Raw genomic sequence first — 20,366 nt, forward strand, 5'->3', positions numbered from 1 at the left:
TTGAGGTAAACAAGCAATGACGTAGTTATGGGTTAGGGTCACTGTAGGTGAGCTCAGAGTCAACAGATTTCTGTTCTTATCTTAAATAATTAAGTTATTCCACGAAATCGAGTCGGACATGAGCCGATAGCCGATGAGTCGCGTCGTGCCGAGTCGGCTATAAGCCATGTATGATAAGATTGAGTGGAATAACTGTTTTATTCTATCCATATTCACTAGATTTTGAGAAACGGAGCATTTTTATTTTCTGCAAATCCGGTAAATAAAAACTTTGTACGAAATGTCCGACAAAATCATTTCTGCTTAGAGTGTAAACAAACCGGCGAAATGACAGGAGCAGTTTGTGAAAAATGCTATAATAATAATTCTTGAAAAATTAAAAAAAAAGGTATGCTTTTACCATTAAATGCTTTTAGTCCATATTCTATGGCTTTTTTTTGGGGGGGGGGTTCTTCTTTAGGGTTTTTTGCGGTTGGCAAACCAACTTAAAGGTGCATTACCGCCACCAACTGGGCTGGAGTGTGGAACAGGAGATATTTGGGGGGGGACTAATATTCTTTAGCTATTTCTGTTTCTTTTAAATACTTGAACAATTTTTAAAATTTTGTTTTCAAGTTGAGTTTTAATTTTGTCCTCGGTTGGTTGTTTTTCTCTACTCACGGTATATGAGCTGATATCCTAGTAGTAGAGTAGCCAATCAGAGTGCGCGATCGCTCGTATCCAATGAATATGGATAGAATCATTAAAACTATTTCCTGTGACACTGATACTTTTTCATTTTAAGTGGCCTTACAAAACAGTCGAGTGAAGCACGGGGTCAATTTCTTCTGGGCTTTAATTTACTGGAGCAGCCATTTGGACGAGGTGATAAATCTGAGTGTTTAGTTGTGAGCTGTAAGAGAGCAGTCTGTAGGGTTTGTGTTTGACCCCTCCGCTGTCAGGTCTTTAATGATTTACTCTCGGATTACTCGTGGTGTCAGGTTGCTGCAGGAGGGTTTTAAACGTGCAGGAAAAAGGGCAGACTCCTCTATTTTCTCATGGCCCTCTTCTCTGTTTTCTTTCACCCTTCCTTTAATTTATGTGCTTTCTTTTTCTCCACTTGATGTATAGCTTTAGAAGGCCTCTGCTGAACTGACAGGGTCACAGTATGCACTATATGTTAAAGTTTTCAGCGTTTTTTTTTTTCCCCCCTTCTCCTCGAACACTATCGAACTCTCTCTCTTTCTCTGAAGGTCCAGTTCCAGTTTGTTCTTCTGACGGACACGCTGTACTCCCCACTCCCCCCTGAGCTTTTGCCTCCCGAGCCAGAGAAAGAACGTGACTCCAGGCCTTTCCCTCGTACCGTGGTGGCTGTGGAGGTCCAGGACCTGAAAAATGGAGCCACTCACTACTGGTCTCTGGAGAAGCTCAAGTAAGCCCAAGACCGTCAGCCAGCTGGCCTTTTGTTTCGTGAAGCAGACTGCTGACGGAGGTCTTTTCCTCATGGCGTCCTGACTTGGCATTTTACTACCTTAAACTTTCAAAACAACTGCAAATTTTACTAGACTTTCAAAACCATCACAAAGTGAAAATCAAGTTTCAGCAGAAATATCCCTCGGAGTTAAACGTAGAAAACATGTAGCGTGTTTTTAGTAACGGTCTGTTTGAATGTTGCTTTGCTCTTTCTTTGAATACAAAGCCCTCAGAGGCGACTCCTGGTCAGGCTGCGTTCCCCTTGTCTTTCAGGCAAAGGCTGGAGCAGATGCGAGAGATGTATGACCGTGCAGGAGAAATGGCCTCCTCCAGTCAGGAGGATGGAGAGGGGCCCCTGACCGGCAGCGACCCTTTCTATGATCGCTTCCACTGGTTCAAGCTAGTGGGAAGGTATGCTATTAGTGTGGCTTTTGGCCTGAAACAACATTATGCATTTGAGTTGACCAAACTTAACAAATACTGTATGTAGATCTCATATTAGTATTCAAATTAAACCTTCACACTAATTTAGAAGTGAGAATAAATTCCTATATATTTAAGTTATTCTATGAAATTGGGTCGTACATGAGCTGATAGCTGACGAGGCACGTAGCACCAAGTTGGCTATAAGCCATGTATGACAAGATTGAGTGTTTTATTCTATCCATATTCACTGGATTTTGAGAAAGCGAGCATTTTATTTTTTGCAAATTCAACAAATAAAAACTTTATACAAAACATCCGACAAAATAATTTCTTTTTTTCTTTTTTTTTTTTAAGAAACCTTTATTTGTCACATGCACACTTCAAGCACAGTGAAATTCATCCTCTGCATTTAACCCATCTGAAGCAGTGAACACACGTGCCCACACACCCAGAGCAGTGGTCAGCCACACCAAAGCGCCCGGGGAGCAGTCAGGGGTCGGGTACCTTGCTCAAGGGCACTTCAGCCCAAGGCCACCCCATAACTGCATGTCTTTGGACTGTGGGGGAAACCGGAGCACCCGGAGGAAACCCACGCAGACATGGGGAGAACATGCAAACTCCACACAGAAAGGCCCTCGCCAGCCGCTGGGTTCGAACCTGGAACCTTCTTGCTGTGAGGTGACCGTGCTAACCACTACACCACCGTGAAGCCCGTTAATGTAAACAAACCGGCAAAAGGACAGTAGCAATTTGTGAAAAATGTGATGCAGGGATGAAAGTCTTCCGGATTTACCCGGAAGTCCGGATATTTGACAAAACTCTTAAAAATCTCCAGTTTTCCGAATAGAGAAATTTTATTTTTCGGATTTTTTGCGTTCCTAGACGCGGCATAATACTTCGCATCATCCTTGCATGGGCGCGGTCCTTAAATAGCCCAAACATAGTTCATTGATTAAAGACAGGTGTTCTTTGTTAACGGCCGGAGCTAGTTAGGCGCGCCTTCAGGTGCACGTGCTAAGGCGCGCAGGACTGACACCGTTCTGCGCAAGCGCAACGCAATTGTACTAGAAAGCATGTTCAAGCTGCCAGTGTAGCTGCAGTCTTTTTAGTTGCGAATTACGAGTATTTCCTCGTGTTAATAATTCGCCATGTCAAAACAAGCAAAACTTTCCTCCTTCTTTCGACGTGAAGAGAGGTAAGCAATTTATTATATATTTTTTTTTCCATCAAAGTTGCATTTTGTGGTTACAAAGCTAAGTTTTAGTGCTGTTTCGAGAACACAACATCAAGAAAACGTGGAAGAAACAGCAATAATGGAAGAGCTGGTTTCTAAGCTGCCTAAAACTAGCAATGGGAATTAATTTTTTGTTACATAATGCACTCAGGCTGCCAGTCAGTGTGTGACCCCCCCCGAAAAATCCTAGCTACGCCCCTGATTTACATGAGAAATTTGGTATTCATTGGTGTGTTTAAATTTACAGACAATACGAACTAATGTAAACAATTGGCTTCAACTCGCATAAGTATGAATTGGAAATGTTTAGTTCACTTTAGCTTCTGCAAACGCGCAACTCTACTAAAAGATTGATAAACGAGGCTCAATGTCCCCAACACTGAAACCTGAAAGCTTTAGAAACTCTAACAGACCTTTACTTTTTAACAGGACTGTTTTGGGATTTTGCTGAGTTTACCTTCAACTGTCTGATTTTTTTTTTCAAAGTAATGAACTGTGTAGGCAGGAAAATCACCGCGTTTTCTAAATGCACTCCTGAAAATTACTCATTAACTAGGGGAATTCAATTTGATATTTTTGACATGTTAATCATTAATGTACATGAAAGAAAAAGGCTTAAAAATTATAACTTGTTTTAATGAAAATAAGTACTAAAATGCACTAGAATGCGGGGTTTTGCGTGTTGTGTTATTAAAATATTTTCGGGGGACGTTGCCCCCCCCCAGTTTGACTTTCAAAAGTTCAGGGTTTTTTTCTTTGCTCCACTTTCATCTCTAGTGATGATAGTAATAATTCTTGAAAAATAAAAAAGATACATTCTTAGCATCAAATACTTTCATTCCGTATCTCCCCCCCCCCCCCCCCCCCCCCCTTTTTTTTCCTATTTTTTGGGGTTTTGTTTCTGGGTAGAATTTTTATTTCGTCCTCGGTTGGTTCAGCAACACACTCCGCCATTTTCTTCTTTTTCTTTCAGGTTTTTGGCCTTTTGGCACTGGGCTGGAGTGTGGAACAGGCGATATTTGGGGTGGGGGGGAACTATATTCTTTTAACTATTTATTGCCCACCCAAACGAAGTTTGGCGTGGGATATAGAAACGGGTTCCGTCCGTCTGTCCAGTGACCTTTTCGTTTCTGGGGCATTTCTTTAAAACTACTGAAGATCTCTTCATGAAACTTTGTATACAGTACATATCAAGCAACATGTGAACTGGTACCTTTTGCTATTTTGGATTTTTGAAAAAAGTACAGTATTTTTCAAATTTTTACATAGATTTTGACTTGGTTTTTCATGTTTCTATGGAAACAATTTCAGACTTGGTCTCTCAGGTTAGTCTTAGGGGTAGGCTTTGTTTCTGGAGCGGAACTATGAGTGGTATGGTCTTGAAAGTTGGTATATATGTTGATTAAGTAATGTATATGTGCCTTTGGATACTAAGAAATGTGAGAGATTTTAATTTTTAGCTCACCTGGACCAACGGTCCGGTGGGTTTATGCCATGGGCTGCTGAGGTCAGTGTGAAGAGGTAGGGTTGGGTTCCTGCAGCAGAACTTGAAAAATGTGACTACAAATATCTTGAAACTTGGTATATAGGGCGGGGGATATAGATGACTCTGTCGTCTTGTTCGGTTTCTTTTAAATACTTGATAAAGTAATATATCAGACTTGATGCGCGCTGCCGTTTGGTTTTTCTCTACTCATGGTATATGAGTTGATCTCCTAGTAGTAGAGTAGCCAATCAGAGCACATGATTACTCGTATCCAGTGAAATGTGGATAGAAAAAATGTATATAATTTTTTTTTTTTAAATGTGTGTGTGTATATCTATGTATACACAGTGAGATGTGTAAAGAGTTTATGGATGAAATATTCTGATGAAAGGATCTCTTTTGGGATTCTTTCTCATGAATCATTCATGAATCGTTTTAGTTCACACCCCTGAGGCACTGCACACCCAAGTATCACTCGTGTAAATACATGTTTATTAGGAAATCATTTCATTTTTCAGTCCATTTGTCATCTAAGTTTGAGCATTGTTTCTAAAGGTGTCATTTTATTATTTTTTAAATTTATTTTTATTACACATTCTGTGTTGTTTTTTCATTGTATTATCATTTGGTTTTCATCACTTATTTTGTCATCTCTTCTGTATTTTAGTAAAATTCTTGTTTTGGTTCATCATTAACCATTTACCATTTGTTGATGTATAGTTTTGTTTTGTTTTTTTCCCCTTCAGTTGTATTCACTTTGCTGAAATATTCATTGAGCATTGATTTTCGAATTCCATTTTATGATCATTTTCCGTAGCTTGGGTCTGAAGCTGGTGTGTGTTTGAGTTTATGGTTTAACAGTAATGACATTCCAATACTCGTATGTAATTTAATAATTATGTTGCATAACAGTAAAAAAAAAAAAAAGCAAAGCACTCTACTGTAAAAAACAACTACTACTTGCACTATATTTAGCTCACCAATCTTCCACGGCTGTGTGAACGAGCACCTGACTGACCGCACGCCGTCGCCCACCTTCTCCACGGCCGACTCAGACATCACTGAGCTGGCTGATGAGAGGCAGAGCGAGATGGATGATTTCATGGATGACGAAGCCTTCGTAGACGACACCAGCTCAGACGCGGGCACCGAGGAAGGCTCCGACATCTTCAGCGACGGCCACGACCCCTTCTATGACCGCTCGCCCTGGTTCACTCTTGTGGGCAGGTTGGTGAGAGGGGAGAGATGGAGAGAGGGAGAGAGCATGCGGCTCTGCGTCTACAGATTGAACACGTATTGCAGCACTTAAGGGGTGTATTTCAAAAGGGGAAGTAGATTTCTGAAGAAATTTACTTAGAACCGTTTTTGAAAGGGGAAACTTGTAGGGGTTGAACTTTAGAATTTTTAAAGGATTTTCTAAGAAAGGCAAACTAAGATTTAAACTTGTCTCCACCTTTCGAAGAGTATACTTTTAATAGAACGTTGTTGGAACAACTGATAAAATGATACGACTTCAGTTATTAGCTCACCGGCCGTAGGGGGATGAGCTATTGCTATCACGTGGTGTCCGTCCGTCTGTCCACAATGCATAAAAATCACTACTCCTCCTTGAGTTTTCAATGGATTTTGATTGTTTTGTTTTGAAGATCAAATTGTTCTTGATGTTCTCATGAACAACTACTGCGCTAATTATAAAGGAGTCTGATTTCTCATGGTATGGCCGTGTGAGCTACCGTGTTGCTGATGCTCCGGTATTATAATTTACTTAATTATGTTCAGTATGTAAATGGCCTACAAGTTGGGGGGGATCACGACTCATCCTTAGGAAAAGATATATATATATTACTTTTAGTATCTGTCATAACTAGAAGCTAATTTGTTAGCTTGGAGAAATCAGGGGTGGGTTTCCTGATAACGTTGCCCTTTAGAGCTAAAGAGAGAGTTGAGAGACACTCTTAAGCAATGGACGTTGTCTCTGTACGTGGTTTTCCCGAGCAACAGGACACAGCGTCTTTGCAGTGCGCGTCCCTGATATAGGCATTAGTAGTTGCTAAAGGCAATCATATTGTCGTTACTGAAGGCATTAGTAGTTGCTAAATCCAGGCGATAAGGTCACATGGCGTTTGTTTTTAACCAAAATCTAATGAAATATAAAGTGTTTAAAAGAAAATAATATATAGTATCATCTGGAAGCATTACATATATAATGTGGTAATTAATGAAACTATTTTACTTTTTTGGCCATTTATTTATTTTTTATTCCAAGTGTGTTTTTAATTAAATGAACAAACGTTCACACGAAAGAATGAGCAAATAATAAGCTAAATAATTAGGTAAATGTGTTCCCCGTGCTCGCTCATTTCACTGTTATCCCCTGATCATGCAGTCAGGATTATTTCAACTGTTATCCACAGTGCAGAATAGGAAGGAAGGAAGGAAGGGATCGATAGATTCCTTCCTTCGATCAATAGATAGATGGATCGATTGATCGAGATTCCTTCCTTCAATTGATAGATTGATCGATAGATAGATAGATCAATATTCCTTCCTTCCTTCCTTCGATTGATAGATTCCTCACATCCATCGATAGATTCCTTCCTTCCTTCGATAGATCGATAGTGTGGACCTAAGGAGGTTGAATTGACCTTATATATGTCAATTCAACCTCCATAGGTCCACACTACACACAGATCAAAACCTCTCTCTCTGTCTCAGATGTGTGCACACGCAATGTCGGAAGTGCAGAAATGTCTCTCATTTATGACCCTAAATTAGTGAATCACTCACCTAATGGAGTTAAATTTGATTAAAATGTAGCGATATAAATGTGACGTTCCAATTTCCATACGCAATTCTATAATGTATTGAAATATATTCATAGTGGTTTTTGTATATTTATTTAATAATTAACTCGATGTACTTGCATTGTACAAGAAAAATAATTTAACACCGTCAGCAGATTCAACACCAGGTTCCCCCGTTGACTGTGAGATTCCCTTGGAGGTGCAGCGCATTCTGTGTATTCGGTGGCGAGCGAGTCGCTCTTTGTTTTGAACGAGTGGTCCTGGTCTGTCGTAAATTCCGAGCAAACTAAAGGACTACTTGGGCTACGATGTTGTTCAGGAAAACCACGTTAGCTTGATGATGGATCTTAGGAGGTATTTAAAGACTCTCTTGGCCTTAAGAGGCTTTCGGGAAACCCACCCCAGATTTGTTCAGGTGCCAAAATTTACTGTGCAGGAATGGGGATTGTAAAAAATAAAATAACAAAACGCGTCTGGAAAAATCCCAAGGGAGTCTGGAGCCAGATTCGTGACGTTACCTGCGGAAGCGCCAGCAGGCTGCGCGAGCTTTGCACAGTTTCAGTGCACAGCCTGTGTAGACCAAGCGCTCCCATTTCTCTCTCATTGTCCGGTCTTTTGGGAAACGATGAATACTAATCCCATCAAGATTGGTGTTGCTACACCCTCCTACGCTACATCTGTTAACCATTTTAATAATTACGCGATAACGTTGAAGAAATTTGCAGAAAACCACTAGGTCGTTTTCTCATAAACAAACCAGCGCTGATGTAGGATTCAGAGGGAGGCGTCCCGCACGCGACGTCACGAAAATCAGTGTTTGCCGGGAAATCCAAATGCCAAGTTTTTTTCAGAGGCGGACCAATTCGCCTCAAATGGCTTGATTTCAACTGAATTTTTCTGGTATTGCACAAGGTAAAAAAATTGCAGAGAATGCAGAATGTGACAGATATTTGACCAAAGTTTAATATAAAATGGGAGAATTACACTGATCTTGCTCCTGAATTTACCTGTGATATGCACTTTAAAGGTATTTTTAAAATGATATATAGCAGGTTTTGAGACATTTTTAAAATTTACACATTTTGTAAATTTGATTTGTGCATTTACATAAATATGAATGTTTTTGCACTTTGCAACATATTTTACAGGCGGGTCATGTAGCTTCTTGACACTCGTTTTGATCAGATGCTTGTTTTGGACTCGAGCGGAACTTGAGTAGAATATAGAGGCTGCTGTGTGCTCTCCCTCCTTCCTTCCCTCCCTCCCTCTGTGCTCAAAGCCCGGGTCTCCTCCCTGTGTATCATCAGAGCACTGACTGCATTAACACCTGCCACTAAACACTCATCCAGTCGCCTTTTGTGTTTTCTAGTTTTGTGTGATATTTGTTTTTGTCTGGATTTTTTATTTTTTAATTTTGCTTAGATTTGATTTCTTGATTGTAATTTTTGTATTATCGTTTTAATGGCGGTCTGTTTCAGTCTGCTGTATGAGGGAGAGGGAGACGGAGACAGAAACAGGAGGGGTGTCTGGGTCGACGCAGGGGCAGCAGTGACACAGGTCTATTTACAACGTCACTGCTGCTCTGCACTGACGGCTTCGCTGCCATTTTAGCCTTGAGGCTCTATTGCTGGAAATTAGCGGTGTACAAAACAGCATTTTGTCCTCATGCTTTGGTTTTTTTTTTTCCCATTTAATTTATAGCAGACTGAAACTTCTTCTGTATTGTTTGGTCAACATTTTTTTTTGTGTGTGTGTGTGAGAGATTTTAATATCACGGATGATAGATAGTTCATACGGAAGAGCGATAGTTCCACTAAGAAATACATATATATTTTTTAAATTTCTGAGAAAAAAAACCTCAGAATTTTCTAGATTAAACTCAAACTTCGAGAAAAAAGTCAAAAATTTCGAGAAACAATCTCAAAACTTTTTAGAAAAAAGTCGAAATTTTTGAGAAAAAAAGTCGAAATTTTTGAGAAAAAATCGAAATTTTTGAGAAAAAAAGTCGAAATTTTTGAGAAAAAAGTCAATTTTCAAGAAAAAAGTCAAAATTTTTGTCAAAAGTTTTGAGAAAATAAACTCAAAATTTTCGAGAAAAAAGTCACAAATTTAGGCTACCAGGAAGTACCAGGTCATTCAGAGCTGACGGAGACTTAGACTTACTACTGTGTTTAGTGCTGCTGAAATGGACGACTTAATCAAATGTTATTTCAGGATTGGGTAAATGTAATTCGTTTCTACTTAATCTTTGCTTGTTATGTAGTGGTTCTGTGTTAGTCTCTAGCAAACAGAAAGCCACTGCCTAGAAGTATTTGAATCTACGTGAATCACATCACCAACCGACTTCCTGTACCCCGGTTGTCACAACTCTGAATTCCATGGCTCTGCTCTCAGCCATTCATGTCTACCGGCCGCGAGTGAGTGTCACTTCCGTATGGAAGCCCGCCTTCTACAGATTTCTGACTTTTTTTTTTCTCGAAAATTTTGACTTTATTTCTCGAAAATTTTGACTTTATTTCTCAAATTTTGGCTTTTTTCTCGAAAATTTTGACTTTTTTCCTCGAAAATTTTGACTTTAATCTCAAAAATTCTGAGTTTTTTTCTCAGAAGTTTCCAAATAAAATATAAAACCCTGGCCCTATTGCTCTGCCGTAAGTTCAAGCACCAGACTGAGATCCTAATATTCTGATATTCAGCTTTTTGGTGGAAACAAGACCAAAGTATCATAAGCCATCATTGTGCACGCAAGTGTTCTGTCTCAGCAGTTGCAGATACGTAACGTCTAGTGCACTGTTGGAGTTAATCAAGTGCATGTAGGTCCTGCAGTGTGCGAGTCACCTCCAGTAATACTAATCATTTGGCTCTGAGAAATGACCTTGTGTATGCTAGTGTACCATCCTAACTGAAAATGCATTAGTTTCCGTGCTTTAATCCTGATTGTTACTCCTTCCATAGAGCATTCGTGTACCTGAGTAACCTGCTGTACTCCGTGCCCCTGGTGCATCGTGTGGCTGTAGTGACGGAGAAAGGCGAGGTGCGAGGGTTCCTGCGTGTGGGTGTCCAAGCCATCGCAGGTGAGAACTGACGTTCATAGCTTTTCACGTCACTTTTAACTTGACCGAGACTGAAAACTTCACTGGCGTCTGAAATGTATTTTCTAATAAAATTATTTCATCACGACCTAAAGAGAGATTCAGCAGTGGTTGTTCCTTTAGCGTATCCAGCTCTCTCTTATTTCCTCAATGTGTACAAACCTCTCGAATAGTTAAAGGTGCAATCATCAAATTTTTTTTCATTCTGTACAATACAAACAATTTGGAAAAATTATGTAGAAATTAAAAATAATTGTTTTAAGCCATGGTCTCAGAACAAATGTATTATGTTGCAGGAGGAATCAGTTTGGAAACCTGCTTTCCAGTCCACAATGTTTGTATTTGGATTGATGTTATATTTTTCCGGGCGGCCCAGTGGTGTAGTGGTTAACGCTGTCGCCTCACAGCAAGAAGGTTCTGTGTTCGAGCCCAGTAGCTGACGAAAGCCTTTCTGTGCAGAGTTTGCTTGTTCTCCCCGTGTCCGTGTGGGTTTCCTCCGGGTGCTCCGGTTTCCCCCACAGTCCAAAGACATGCAGGTTAGGTTAACTGGTGACTCTAAATTGACCGTAGGTGTGAATGTGAGTGTGAATGGTTGTCTGTGTGTCAGCCCTGTGATGACCTGGCGACTTGTCCAGGGTGTACCCCGCCTCTCGCCCATAGTCAGCTGGGATAGGCTCCAGCTTGCCTGCGACCCTGCACAGGATAAGCGGTTACGGATAATGGACAGATTATATTTTTGCCTTTCATTGAATCATTTTGCACTAATCCTTACGTCGGTGACCTAAACTATGTGTTCTTTTGTAAAGCCTAATTTACAAAAACCTAATTGTAACTTTGTACGTACTCTGTGTAGTAGTGCACTGATGTCCAAAACAAAGTCTTCAATAATCTAAAATTATGACTTAATGCCATTAAAGTAAGAAATTTAATCACCAGTCGTTTTTTACTTACCATATTTAAAGCATACTGGTGAATCGTTTTATTCCGTAACACATGAGCTCATGCTCTTGCACATGAACAAAGGTATGATCCGTTTTTCTGTTGATTTGTGATCCGTTTGTAATCGGTGTTATAATACATAGGGCCAAATTACTCAATTCTGACTGGTCAATCAAGGAGGGCTTTTTTTCCTTAACATGGGGCCGTATTTCTGAAATGCTATTGGCTAGTTTGTTGCTTGGTTACAGTTACAAAAATTAGCAAATTTTGTCAACAAAATGGCTTTTGTAAAGACGTTCCAATAAAATTTTATAAACCACTTTCAAAATCCTCGTGTCGTGTCGCCGTGTCGTGATGAAAGACACTTTAGAAACTGATTCAAACGTGCAAGATGCAGTAGTCTTGCGCCCTGATTGGTTCAGAAAACGTGAATGACAAATGTTGTGAACTTGAATGGCTTCCGAAGTATGAATTTGGCCCTATATATTATAACCAAGTAATCGTATGGTTCCTCGTAAAATTAAAGATCAATTTCACTCGTGATTTCAATTTTCAAAACTTCGAAATCACTCATGAAATTAATCCTTAATTTTACTCAGCCCCATACGATTACCTATACTAATAAACGTCGGATGTTTTCTTTTTCATCAGAGTATTGTTTGGTGAAATCTTGGTATCCTTGGTTGAGGTCAAAATTATGCTAATTATCCCCCGCCCAAACGAAGTTCAGCTGGGAATATAGAAATGGGTTCCGTCTGTCCGTCCGGTCACGTTTTCATTTCCAGGCCATATATCCAAGAAGATCTCTTCATGAAACTTTGTATACATATCAAGCAACATGTGAACTGGTGCCTTTTGCTATTTTGTATTTTTGGAAAAAAAAAAGTATTTTTCAAATATTTACGTCAAAAATAGGTTTTGACTTAGTTTCTAAGAGCAATGTTCGTTTCCAGAGCATATATCCAAAACTATTCATGATACGGATTTGAAACTTGGTATACATGTTAACAAGGTGATGTAGATGTGTCTTTTCATACTAAGAAATTTGAGAAATTTAAATTTTTCATGTTTCCATGGAAACAATTTCAGACTTGGTGCCTCAGGTTAGTCTTAGAGGTAGGTTTTGTTTCCGGAGCAGAACTTGAAAACTATGAGTGGTATGGTCTTGAAAGTTGGTATATGTGTTGATTAAGTAATGTATATGTGCCTTTTGATACTAAGAAATGTGAGAAATTTTCATTTTTACCTCACCTGGACCAAAGGTCTGGTGGGTTTATGCCATGGGCTGCTGAGGTCAGTGTAAAGAGGTAGGGTTGGGTTCCTGCAGCAGAACTTGAAAAATATGAAGACTAATATCTTGAAACTTGGTATATAGTTGGTATATAGGGCGGGGGATATAGAGGACTGTCTTCTTGTTGATTCTAGATTCAAGTTGTCAGTTCATAAGCAGTTAAATATTACAGCAGAAAATGGCAAAACTGTCAAACATACAGAATCGGAGATGTTCTATAGGAATTCTCACAGGACCTTAGTTGGAGCTGAGGGTTTTTTTTTGTTTGTTTGTTTTTTAATTTACATACCGTAGTTTCTATCTCCCAATCAGAAAAAGGCTGAGCTCACACCTGCACAGATCTCTAGTGTTTGGTTTTTTGCAACATTGAAAGCCGGCACCTTGGAAAGAAAGTCAGTAATTGCCCACGGGCATTACGGGAAAATTCTGTCCGCCAAAGAACCAATCAGAGCGCACGATTTTACCAGAAGTAGCTCGTGCCATAATAATTAGTACACTGCCTTTCAGATTTTTCAAGTGTAGGTCATAAAAAAAATTTCCCCGACACCCAATTATTTTTGTTTAGTGGACTGAAAGTACTGAATTTGAATCACAGGCTTCCAATTTTATTAGGGTTTTTTTTTTTTTAATGGAACAATTAATGAATTTAAGGCCACATGGCCCTAAATTCTCTGCTGTTTTTTCCTGGATACTGGATAAAGATGAAATCAGAACCAGAATCAAGTTTTGTTGCCAGGTGCATTCTCAAACACAAGGAATTTGCGCTGGTGATTGGTGCTTGAACAGTTAAAGGTAGACTACCTTTCAGACTTTTCAAATTCAGGTCATAAAAAGAATTTTCCCCGACACCCAATTATTTTTGTTTAGTGGACCGAAAACCATTGAATTTGAATCACAGACTTCCAGTTTTATTAGGCTTTTTAAAAATAGAACAATTAATGAATTTACGGCATGTGGCCCTCAATTCTCCGCTATTTTTTCCTGCTTCACCATGACACAATACAAGATACTACGTCATACATGACATGGTGGGCTTCCCCCGTTCGCGCAGGGCATTGTGGGATACAAATCTGAAACAGGAGAGGAAAATGGAGGACGTGAGTGTGCGAATGAAATGTGAAAGACCGACTACAGTAACGGAAAGCGAGAAGAAAAGGCGTTATGTTATATACGAAAGAAAGGAAACGCAGGACCAAACTAATAAATATCGGCGGTCAGCGAGCACCTCGGTGTGATCAGCTGTTCGTTTAGCGACAGAATGTCAGTGTAACTGTCAGTGCACGCTCAAAGGTAAACCTGCGCATGCGCACACACACGGACTTCCTCTGTTTGCTTGACTGCGCAAAGCGAACAATTTCATGCACATTATTTGCTTTAATCCCCTCAAATGAAATAACTTCCCAGCCACAGAATGGCCTGATATTTTGTGAGATATTACAGAAATAAACATGTTTATTTTTTTTGCGGTGCGGTTTCCATCAAATCCTGCGCTCTGATTGGCTGGCGAGCAGGTCCGTATCCTATGGTACGGACCCCAGTTACGGACCCCGGATACGGACCTCTGGCAACTCGCTCGTTCACAACAACAACAAACATAGTAGCATTTTTTGTCAACATTTATCTTTTTTTTTTTTTTTTTTTTAAATAAGACATAAGATTTATCAAAAATCTTATAAATTTTTGCCAGCATTTCTCAGGAGAATAGCATTAATTTTACAGCATGGATAGTGATAACGACAGTGTTCACAGTGAAAGTGAGTTTTACTACCCTGAGGAAGAAGAAATAAAAGAAAACATTTCAGGAGAAAGCTAAAAACCTGTAACTTGCTAACGCCGAGCAAAAACATGGCTGAATCCTGAATGACTCAATTTTGTATAAATAGGGGACTACATAGGCAGCAAAATGTAGTTTTTTTTTTTCCTGCCATGGAAGTGCACTTGTATACCGAGGAGGAAGCAATTTACATTACAGCCGTGAATGAGGATTCAAAATGGCGGCTCGGCTCGGTTTTCCCTTTCGGGCGCTCTCGTTTTCTGTTAGAATTTGGTAAAGAAAAAATAAATATATTATTTACCAGCTTAAGGTCGGTCCGTATGGTGAAATACCGTGACCTCGGCCTTGAATACTGATCTCGGCCCAGAGAGCCTCGCTCAGTACTTTCAAGACCTCGGTCACCGTATTTCACCATACGGACCTCCCAGCTGGTAAATAACATGTATATCACAATGATTTGATTAAATTTCAAAGGGAACTAAATTTCACCGATTTTATGAAATCGAAAGGTTGTCTAACTTTAATATATAAAATAGCCTGCATTACTATAGGGATAATTACATTGGGGGGAAAAAAAGGTAACCACAAATAATGAAAAGGACGAGCCAATAGTTAGCATTATGCACATAATGGTCATAAAAGTATTGGCTTTCAGTTTCTTGGTCATGCTGTTCAGGTCTTCACATGATGATGAAAATAGTTTTGAATTGCCTTTGAATTTTATTTGAGAGATTGGTTCCACTGCTTTTTTTTTTTTTTAACATCTTGAGCTTGTTTGGTTGCAGCTGATGAAGAGGCTCCTGATTACGGCTCTGGTGTCCGTCAGTCTGGCACTGCCAAAATCTCATTCGATGACGAGTATTTCAAAAAGGTAAAACGCACATTCTTCAGCCTGATATTAAAATAAACTCTAATGTTAATCCTTGTGCAGTACTCTGGCTGCTGTTCTGTCTGTGCTTTGCCTGGAAACATTGAGGGAGTATTTCAGCCCGATGGGTTTTTAAACCTGAGCCTGTGTAATATGCAGGAGTCTTATTCTGAGCCTGGGCCTCTTCCCAGGGACTCGCAGAATTCAATTACCAGAGTGCTTTATATTACCTGGGACAAATAAGGCTTGACATTTCTATTAGTGTCGAAGACATTTCGGGGTCTTTTTCTATTTGGATGTTGTTTTTTAGAGCCTGTGAAAGTGATTTCTGTTCTTGCGTCTTATCTCCGTTCACTCAGACTGAATTCTCTTCCGTGGCACTGACCCATTCTGGCCTTTCTATGGAGGAGTTGCGTATTGTTGAAGGCCAAGGACAAAGTTCAGAGGTCATCACCCCCTCTGAAGAGATGAACAGAATAAATGACATGGGTAAGAACGGGCTAAAGGAACAGCTGGTGACCGGAGCTTTCCTGCAGCTCGCGTGTGTGTGTAAAGGCATTTAGAAACAGGAGGCAGATGTTCTTATGTGCGTGTCATTAAAGTGGAGCTTTATAACTTTGAAGACTTGCATTAATCATGTGTATTTTATGTCAAAGATATGAAGCTGGGGAACGTAGATGGTAAGCTGGGCCAATCGGAGGGTCTGGTTGGTCAGCTGGAGGTGGGCAGCGTCTTCACTTTCCGCGTCACTGTTCTGCAGGCCGCTGGCATCCCACCAGAGTACGCCGACATCTTCTGCCAGTTCAAGTGAGTCAGCTTGTCTCCATGGAAACCCCTCTCTGACACAGTGTTCAGTTGTTAAACCACACACGCGCGCACATCCTGCTTCATCCTGTAATCTTGTAATCAACAGCTTCCTCCATCGGCATGATGAGGCTTTCAGTACAGAACCTCTGAAGAACTCGGGCAAAGGTTCCCCGCTGGGCTTTTACCACGTCCAGAATGTGAGTGAATGTTGGATATAGAAATGAGGCAAAGGAATCTTTGTTTAAGAAAAAAAAAACCACTTCAAATGCAAAATATCTCCATACTTGAAACCATCTAGATATAATGTGAACATTTTAAATTTGAAGCGTTTTCTAATCTCTTGCATCTGTAATGTATATGCAGTAACCACGAAGAAGGGCTATCAATCGATGAAAATATTTCATCGCAATTAATCACATTGTCCATAGTTAACTCATGATTAATCACAAATTAAAGGAGAACTGAAGTCATTTTTAAACTTGCTTTATTTCTTAATTAACGTGTTATTCAGTTACGTTTTCGGTTTTAGTAACCTTATATCATGACTCGTATTGGCAACTAATCACAATTAAATATGATACTTATCGGTCTATTCGGTTTTTAGCCGTGTTGAATTTAGTTCATTTGGTCCACGGCAGGCGTCGCTTATCCGCGCGATCGTCACGAGACTTGTGCGAGACTTCGAAACGTGACGTGTCAGCCAGGTGTCAGTGCCGCCATTTTGAAAACTGTTTTCCAAACGAAATATTGCACAAAAACGAGTTTAAATGACGATTACTGCCTACTTTTATCAAACTTTCCTGCTTGCTATCAAAACAAACAAAACTTCTGGCTTGATTACGTCAGCGTTTGAAAGAGGGCGCGCGCGTCTTTTGACAACCCCTGTATCTGAAATCGCTCCCTACTCACTATCTAGGGCACTATATAGCAAGGACGCCATTTTGTAGTGCTGTCCGAAACCTTAGTGAGGATTATTTACACCCTATACTATAGTGCACTCAAAGTATCCCACAATGCATCACGAAAAGTAGTGTACAACAATGGTCACTAACCAAAGCAATATATCCCATCATGCATTGTGGTCGTGCTGAAAGAAATCAAATTAAAAGTCTCAAATTTGATTTAATAAAAGGCAGCGGGAAAGAAGAAAGTATTCAGCCTTGATTTAAAAGAACTGAAAGATGCAGGTATTTTGTATTGATTGATGTGGGAAATACGCTCAGTATAATATGGATTCATCACAAAAACACATGCATGTGTTTATTATTTTGAAAACCCACCAGCTGACTGATCTGGCACGTTTTAATTGTGCGACAGTAATGACGTAAATACCAGCGCGACGGACTAGTGTCCGAAAGCGGTTTTTCATTTTACCAATGAGCTCACTATATAGTCCTCTATAGAGTAATTCCCTATATAGGGAGTAGGTAGTAGTGAACGAGAGAGCAATTTCGGACACGGGAAGTTGGCAGATGTCAGTCACTTTGATTTCCGCTGTACGTTTTACTTTCGTCCTACGATGTCTCGCACAGGTCTCAACGAATCTCGTTTACGGCCATTGCTTTGACATATGGACTGATATATTACAGAGCATATTTCAAACACTCATAACTTGCTATAGCAGCGACAAAATAGCTATCAAACGTGTTCATATATTTAATAAAATGAGATAAATAGAATTTTGATGATGATAAATTCGCTTTCAGTTCTCCTTTAACACTACAATGTTAGTGACTTGCACTTTCCCAAAGGTTTTGTGGTATTCTTGCTCCATCAAGCAGAAAATAAGACACTGTTCTCATGTCTGCATTAGAATCTCACAAATCCTTTCCTCGGAAAACGTAATCCTGTCTCCACAAGGAGAAATTGTATAAACTTGGTGCATGAATTTAGAAATATTGTACATTATTTTGCAGAAGCATTTATTTAAATCCCAGTAAATGTACTTTGACCTGCATTACAAGTCAGTCTCATGTAATACATTTCTGTAGATGGAGATTAGTTTTAAAAAAGCTGGTTATTGGCTCATCCAGCCGTAGGCCAGGCCGGATGAGTTTATGCAATCACGTGTCGTCCGTCCACGATTTACAAAAATCGCTACTCCTGCTACAGGATTAATCAGATTTCGATCAAACTCCGTGTTCCCCAGGTGGGTGTGCATAAAAGTTGTCAAGATGTTGGTGCCACCTGTCCTATTTACGATTTTATGTGAGTCTGAAATTTTTGGGTGATTCGTCACATTAAACGCTACTCTTCATAAACTGCTGGGACGTTTTTACTGAAACTCATCCAAAAGACTCTAAAGACATATTCCAACAAGAGTTGTTCACCAGGTGGTGCCACTTACCATGGATGAGGCTATACAGGGGTCGTTTGAAATTTCATGAAAAATGCTACTCCTCTGACAGGAGTGATCAGATTTTGATCAAACTCGTGTGGAATGTTCCCTGGGTTGGTATGGACAAAAGCTGTCAAGACGGTGGTGCCACCGGTCATATTTAACATTTTATGGGCGTTTTGAAAATTTTGGGTGACTCGTCACACCAAACACGACTGTTCATAAACTGTTTGAATATTTTCATTAAAACTCACCCAGAAGACTCTAAAGACATATTCCAACGAGTTGTTCACCTGGTGGCACCACCTACCATGGATGCGGCTACACAGGGGTCATATGCAATTTCACAAAACTTGCTGCTCCTCCTCCCACAGGATTGATTGGATTTCAAACTCGCACACAACAACAGTGGCCAGTATGAGATCCAGCCTCACTGAGGCTATTTTTGCTTTAACAGATGATGCTATTTCAGTAAAACCTTGAAATAAATGCCAGAGTGTTTGTTTAATTACAAGCAACAGCGCATCACCCTCATGACACTGATGCCTGTAACCCTGTGTGATTTGTTTGTGCAGATTTCTGTGGAGGTCACGGAGTCCTTTATCGAGTACATTAAGAGCAAACCCATCGTGTTTGAAGTGTTCGGACATTACCAGCAGCACCCACTGCACCGTCATGGCCAGGACACAATCAAGTACGACATCGCTATTCACCATTCATACTGTACAGAATACAGTATGAATATACTGTGCAGTGCTAATTATGGAAAAGATTATTGTAATTACAACACTAGTAGTTACTTATTAGTTTTTTCATAATTGCTGCTTTTGCTAGCTTCAGTAATTAAGATTATTTAGCATTCTCTAGGCAGTAATCTGATCGTTTTTGTTCTTTTTCTTTAGCCCTCCACCGCCTTCTAGGAAGTACTACCCTCCACCCATGCCTCTGTCTAAACCAGGTACGACTTTCTTATTAATTAAATTAAATTAAAAACAATCTGCCAGAGATATAAATTCAACGGCCATTTTAATAGGAACTTGTTCTTAGAATCAAGATCCCTGTTCTTGGCTGCAGGAGTGGAACCCAGTGTGTTGTTCTGCTGTTGCATGCTGAGATGCTTTTCTGTTCACCACGATTGTAAAGAGTTGCTATGAGTTACTATATCCTTCGTGGCAGCTCGAACTACTCAATCTGTCCATTTTCCTCTGACCTCTCTAATCAACAAGGCGTTTGTTTCCACCCACAGAACTGTCGCTCACTCACTCGGTGTCTTGTTTTTTGTTTTTCGCACCAGTCTGTGTAAACTCTAGAGACTGTTGTGGGTGAAAACCCCAGGAGATCAGCATTTTCTGAAATACTCGAACAAACCAGCAGTCCATCGGACTCAAACCAACACCCATACCACAGTGAAAGAAAGTCACACTTTGAGATCACCGTTTTTCCCGTTCTGATGTTTGAACATTGTGAACATTTCCTGAAGCTCTTGATTTGATGCATTGTGCTGCTGTCAAGGGATTGGCTAATGAGATAACTGCGTAAAACAGCAGGTGGATGGGTGTATATACGCTTAATTAAATTAATATCCGCTTAATTAACATTTAAGCAGCTTGATATTCGTCTCGAGGGCATTTTTACGCAACCATTGCCATATAATTAGTTACTAATCATGAATTAACAAGGTACCCCTAAATCGTCTTTCACTCAGAGCTAAAATATACCCATGAACCCTAATTTTATCTAATCTGTCCACAAAGAGCTGTCAATTTCCTTAGTTTGACAGGCGACTTCATTATTGCTCACGGCTGATGTTTGAGAGGAACATATCACTTTTGTGACCAAAAATAAAATAAGAGTC

At 39.9% G+C, this 20,366-nt stretch overlaps 1 protein-coding gene across 4 annotated transcripts in view; it reads left to right on the forward strand.

The window, feature by feature from the left end:
• kif1b (kinesin family member 1B) overlaps window positions 1–20,366 on the forward strand; it is a 286,078-nt gene that overhangs the window by 179,299 nt on the left and 86,413 nt on the right. For all 4 annotated transcript variants that reach the window (XM_060938398.1, XM_060938399.1, XM_060938400.1 and 1 more), the window contains 9 exons: window positions 1,233–1,411; window positions 1,726–1,863; window positions 10,358–10,476; window positions 15,284–15,369; window positions 15,726–15,855; window positions 16,023–16,173; window positions 16,280–16,370; window positions 19,087–19,205; window positions 19,414–19,469. In XM_060938398.1, the coding sequence (XP_060794381.1) occupies window positions 1,233–1,411; window positions 1,726–1,863; window positions 10,358–10,476; window positions 15,284–15,369; window positions 15,726–15,855; window positions 16,023–16,173; window positions 16,280–16,370; window positions 19,087–19,205; window positions 19,414–19,469 (1,069 nt within the window). The remainder of the gene's footprint in view (window positions 1–1,232; window positions 1,412–1,725; window positions 1,864–10,357; window positions 10,477–15,283; window positions 15,370–15,725; window positions 15,856–16,022; window positions 16,174–16,279; window positions 16,371–19,086; window positions 19,206–19,413; window positions 19,470–20,366) is intronic.

This window comes from Neoarius graeffei, chromosome 13 (assembly GCF_027579695.1).
Source record: "Neoarius graeffei isolate fNeoGra1 chromosome 13, fNeoGra1.pri, whole genome shotgun sequence".
In the NCBI taxonomy this organism is placed as follows: domain Eukaryota; kingdom Metazoa; phylum Chordata; class Actinopteri; order Siluriformes; family Ariidae; genus Neoarius; species Neoarius graeffei.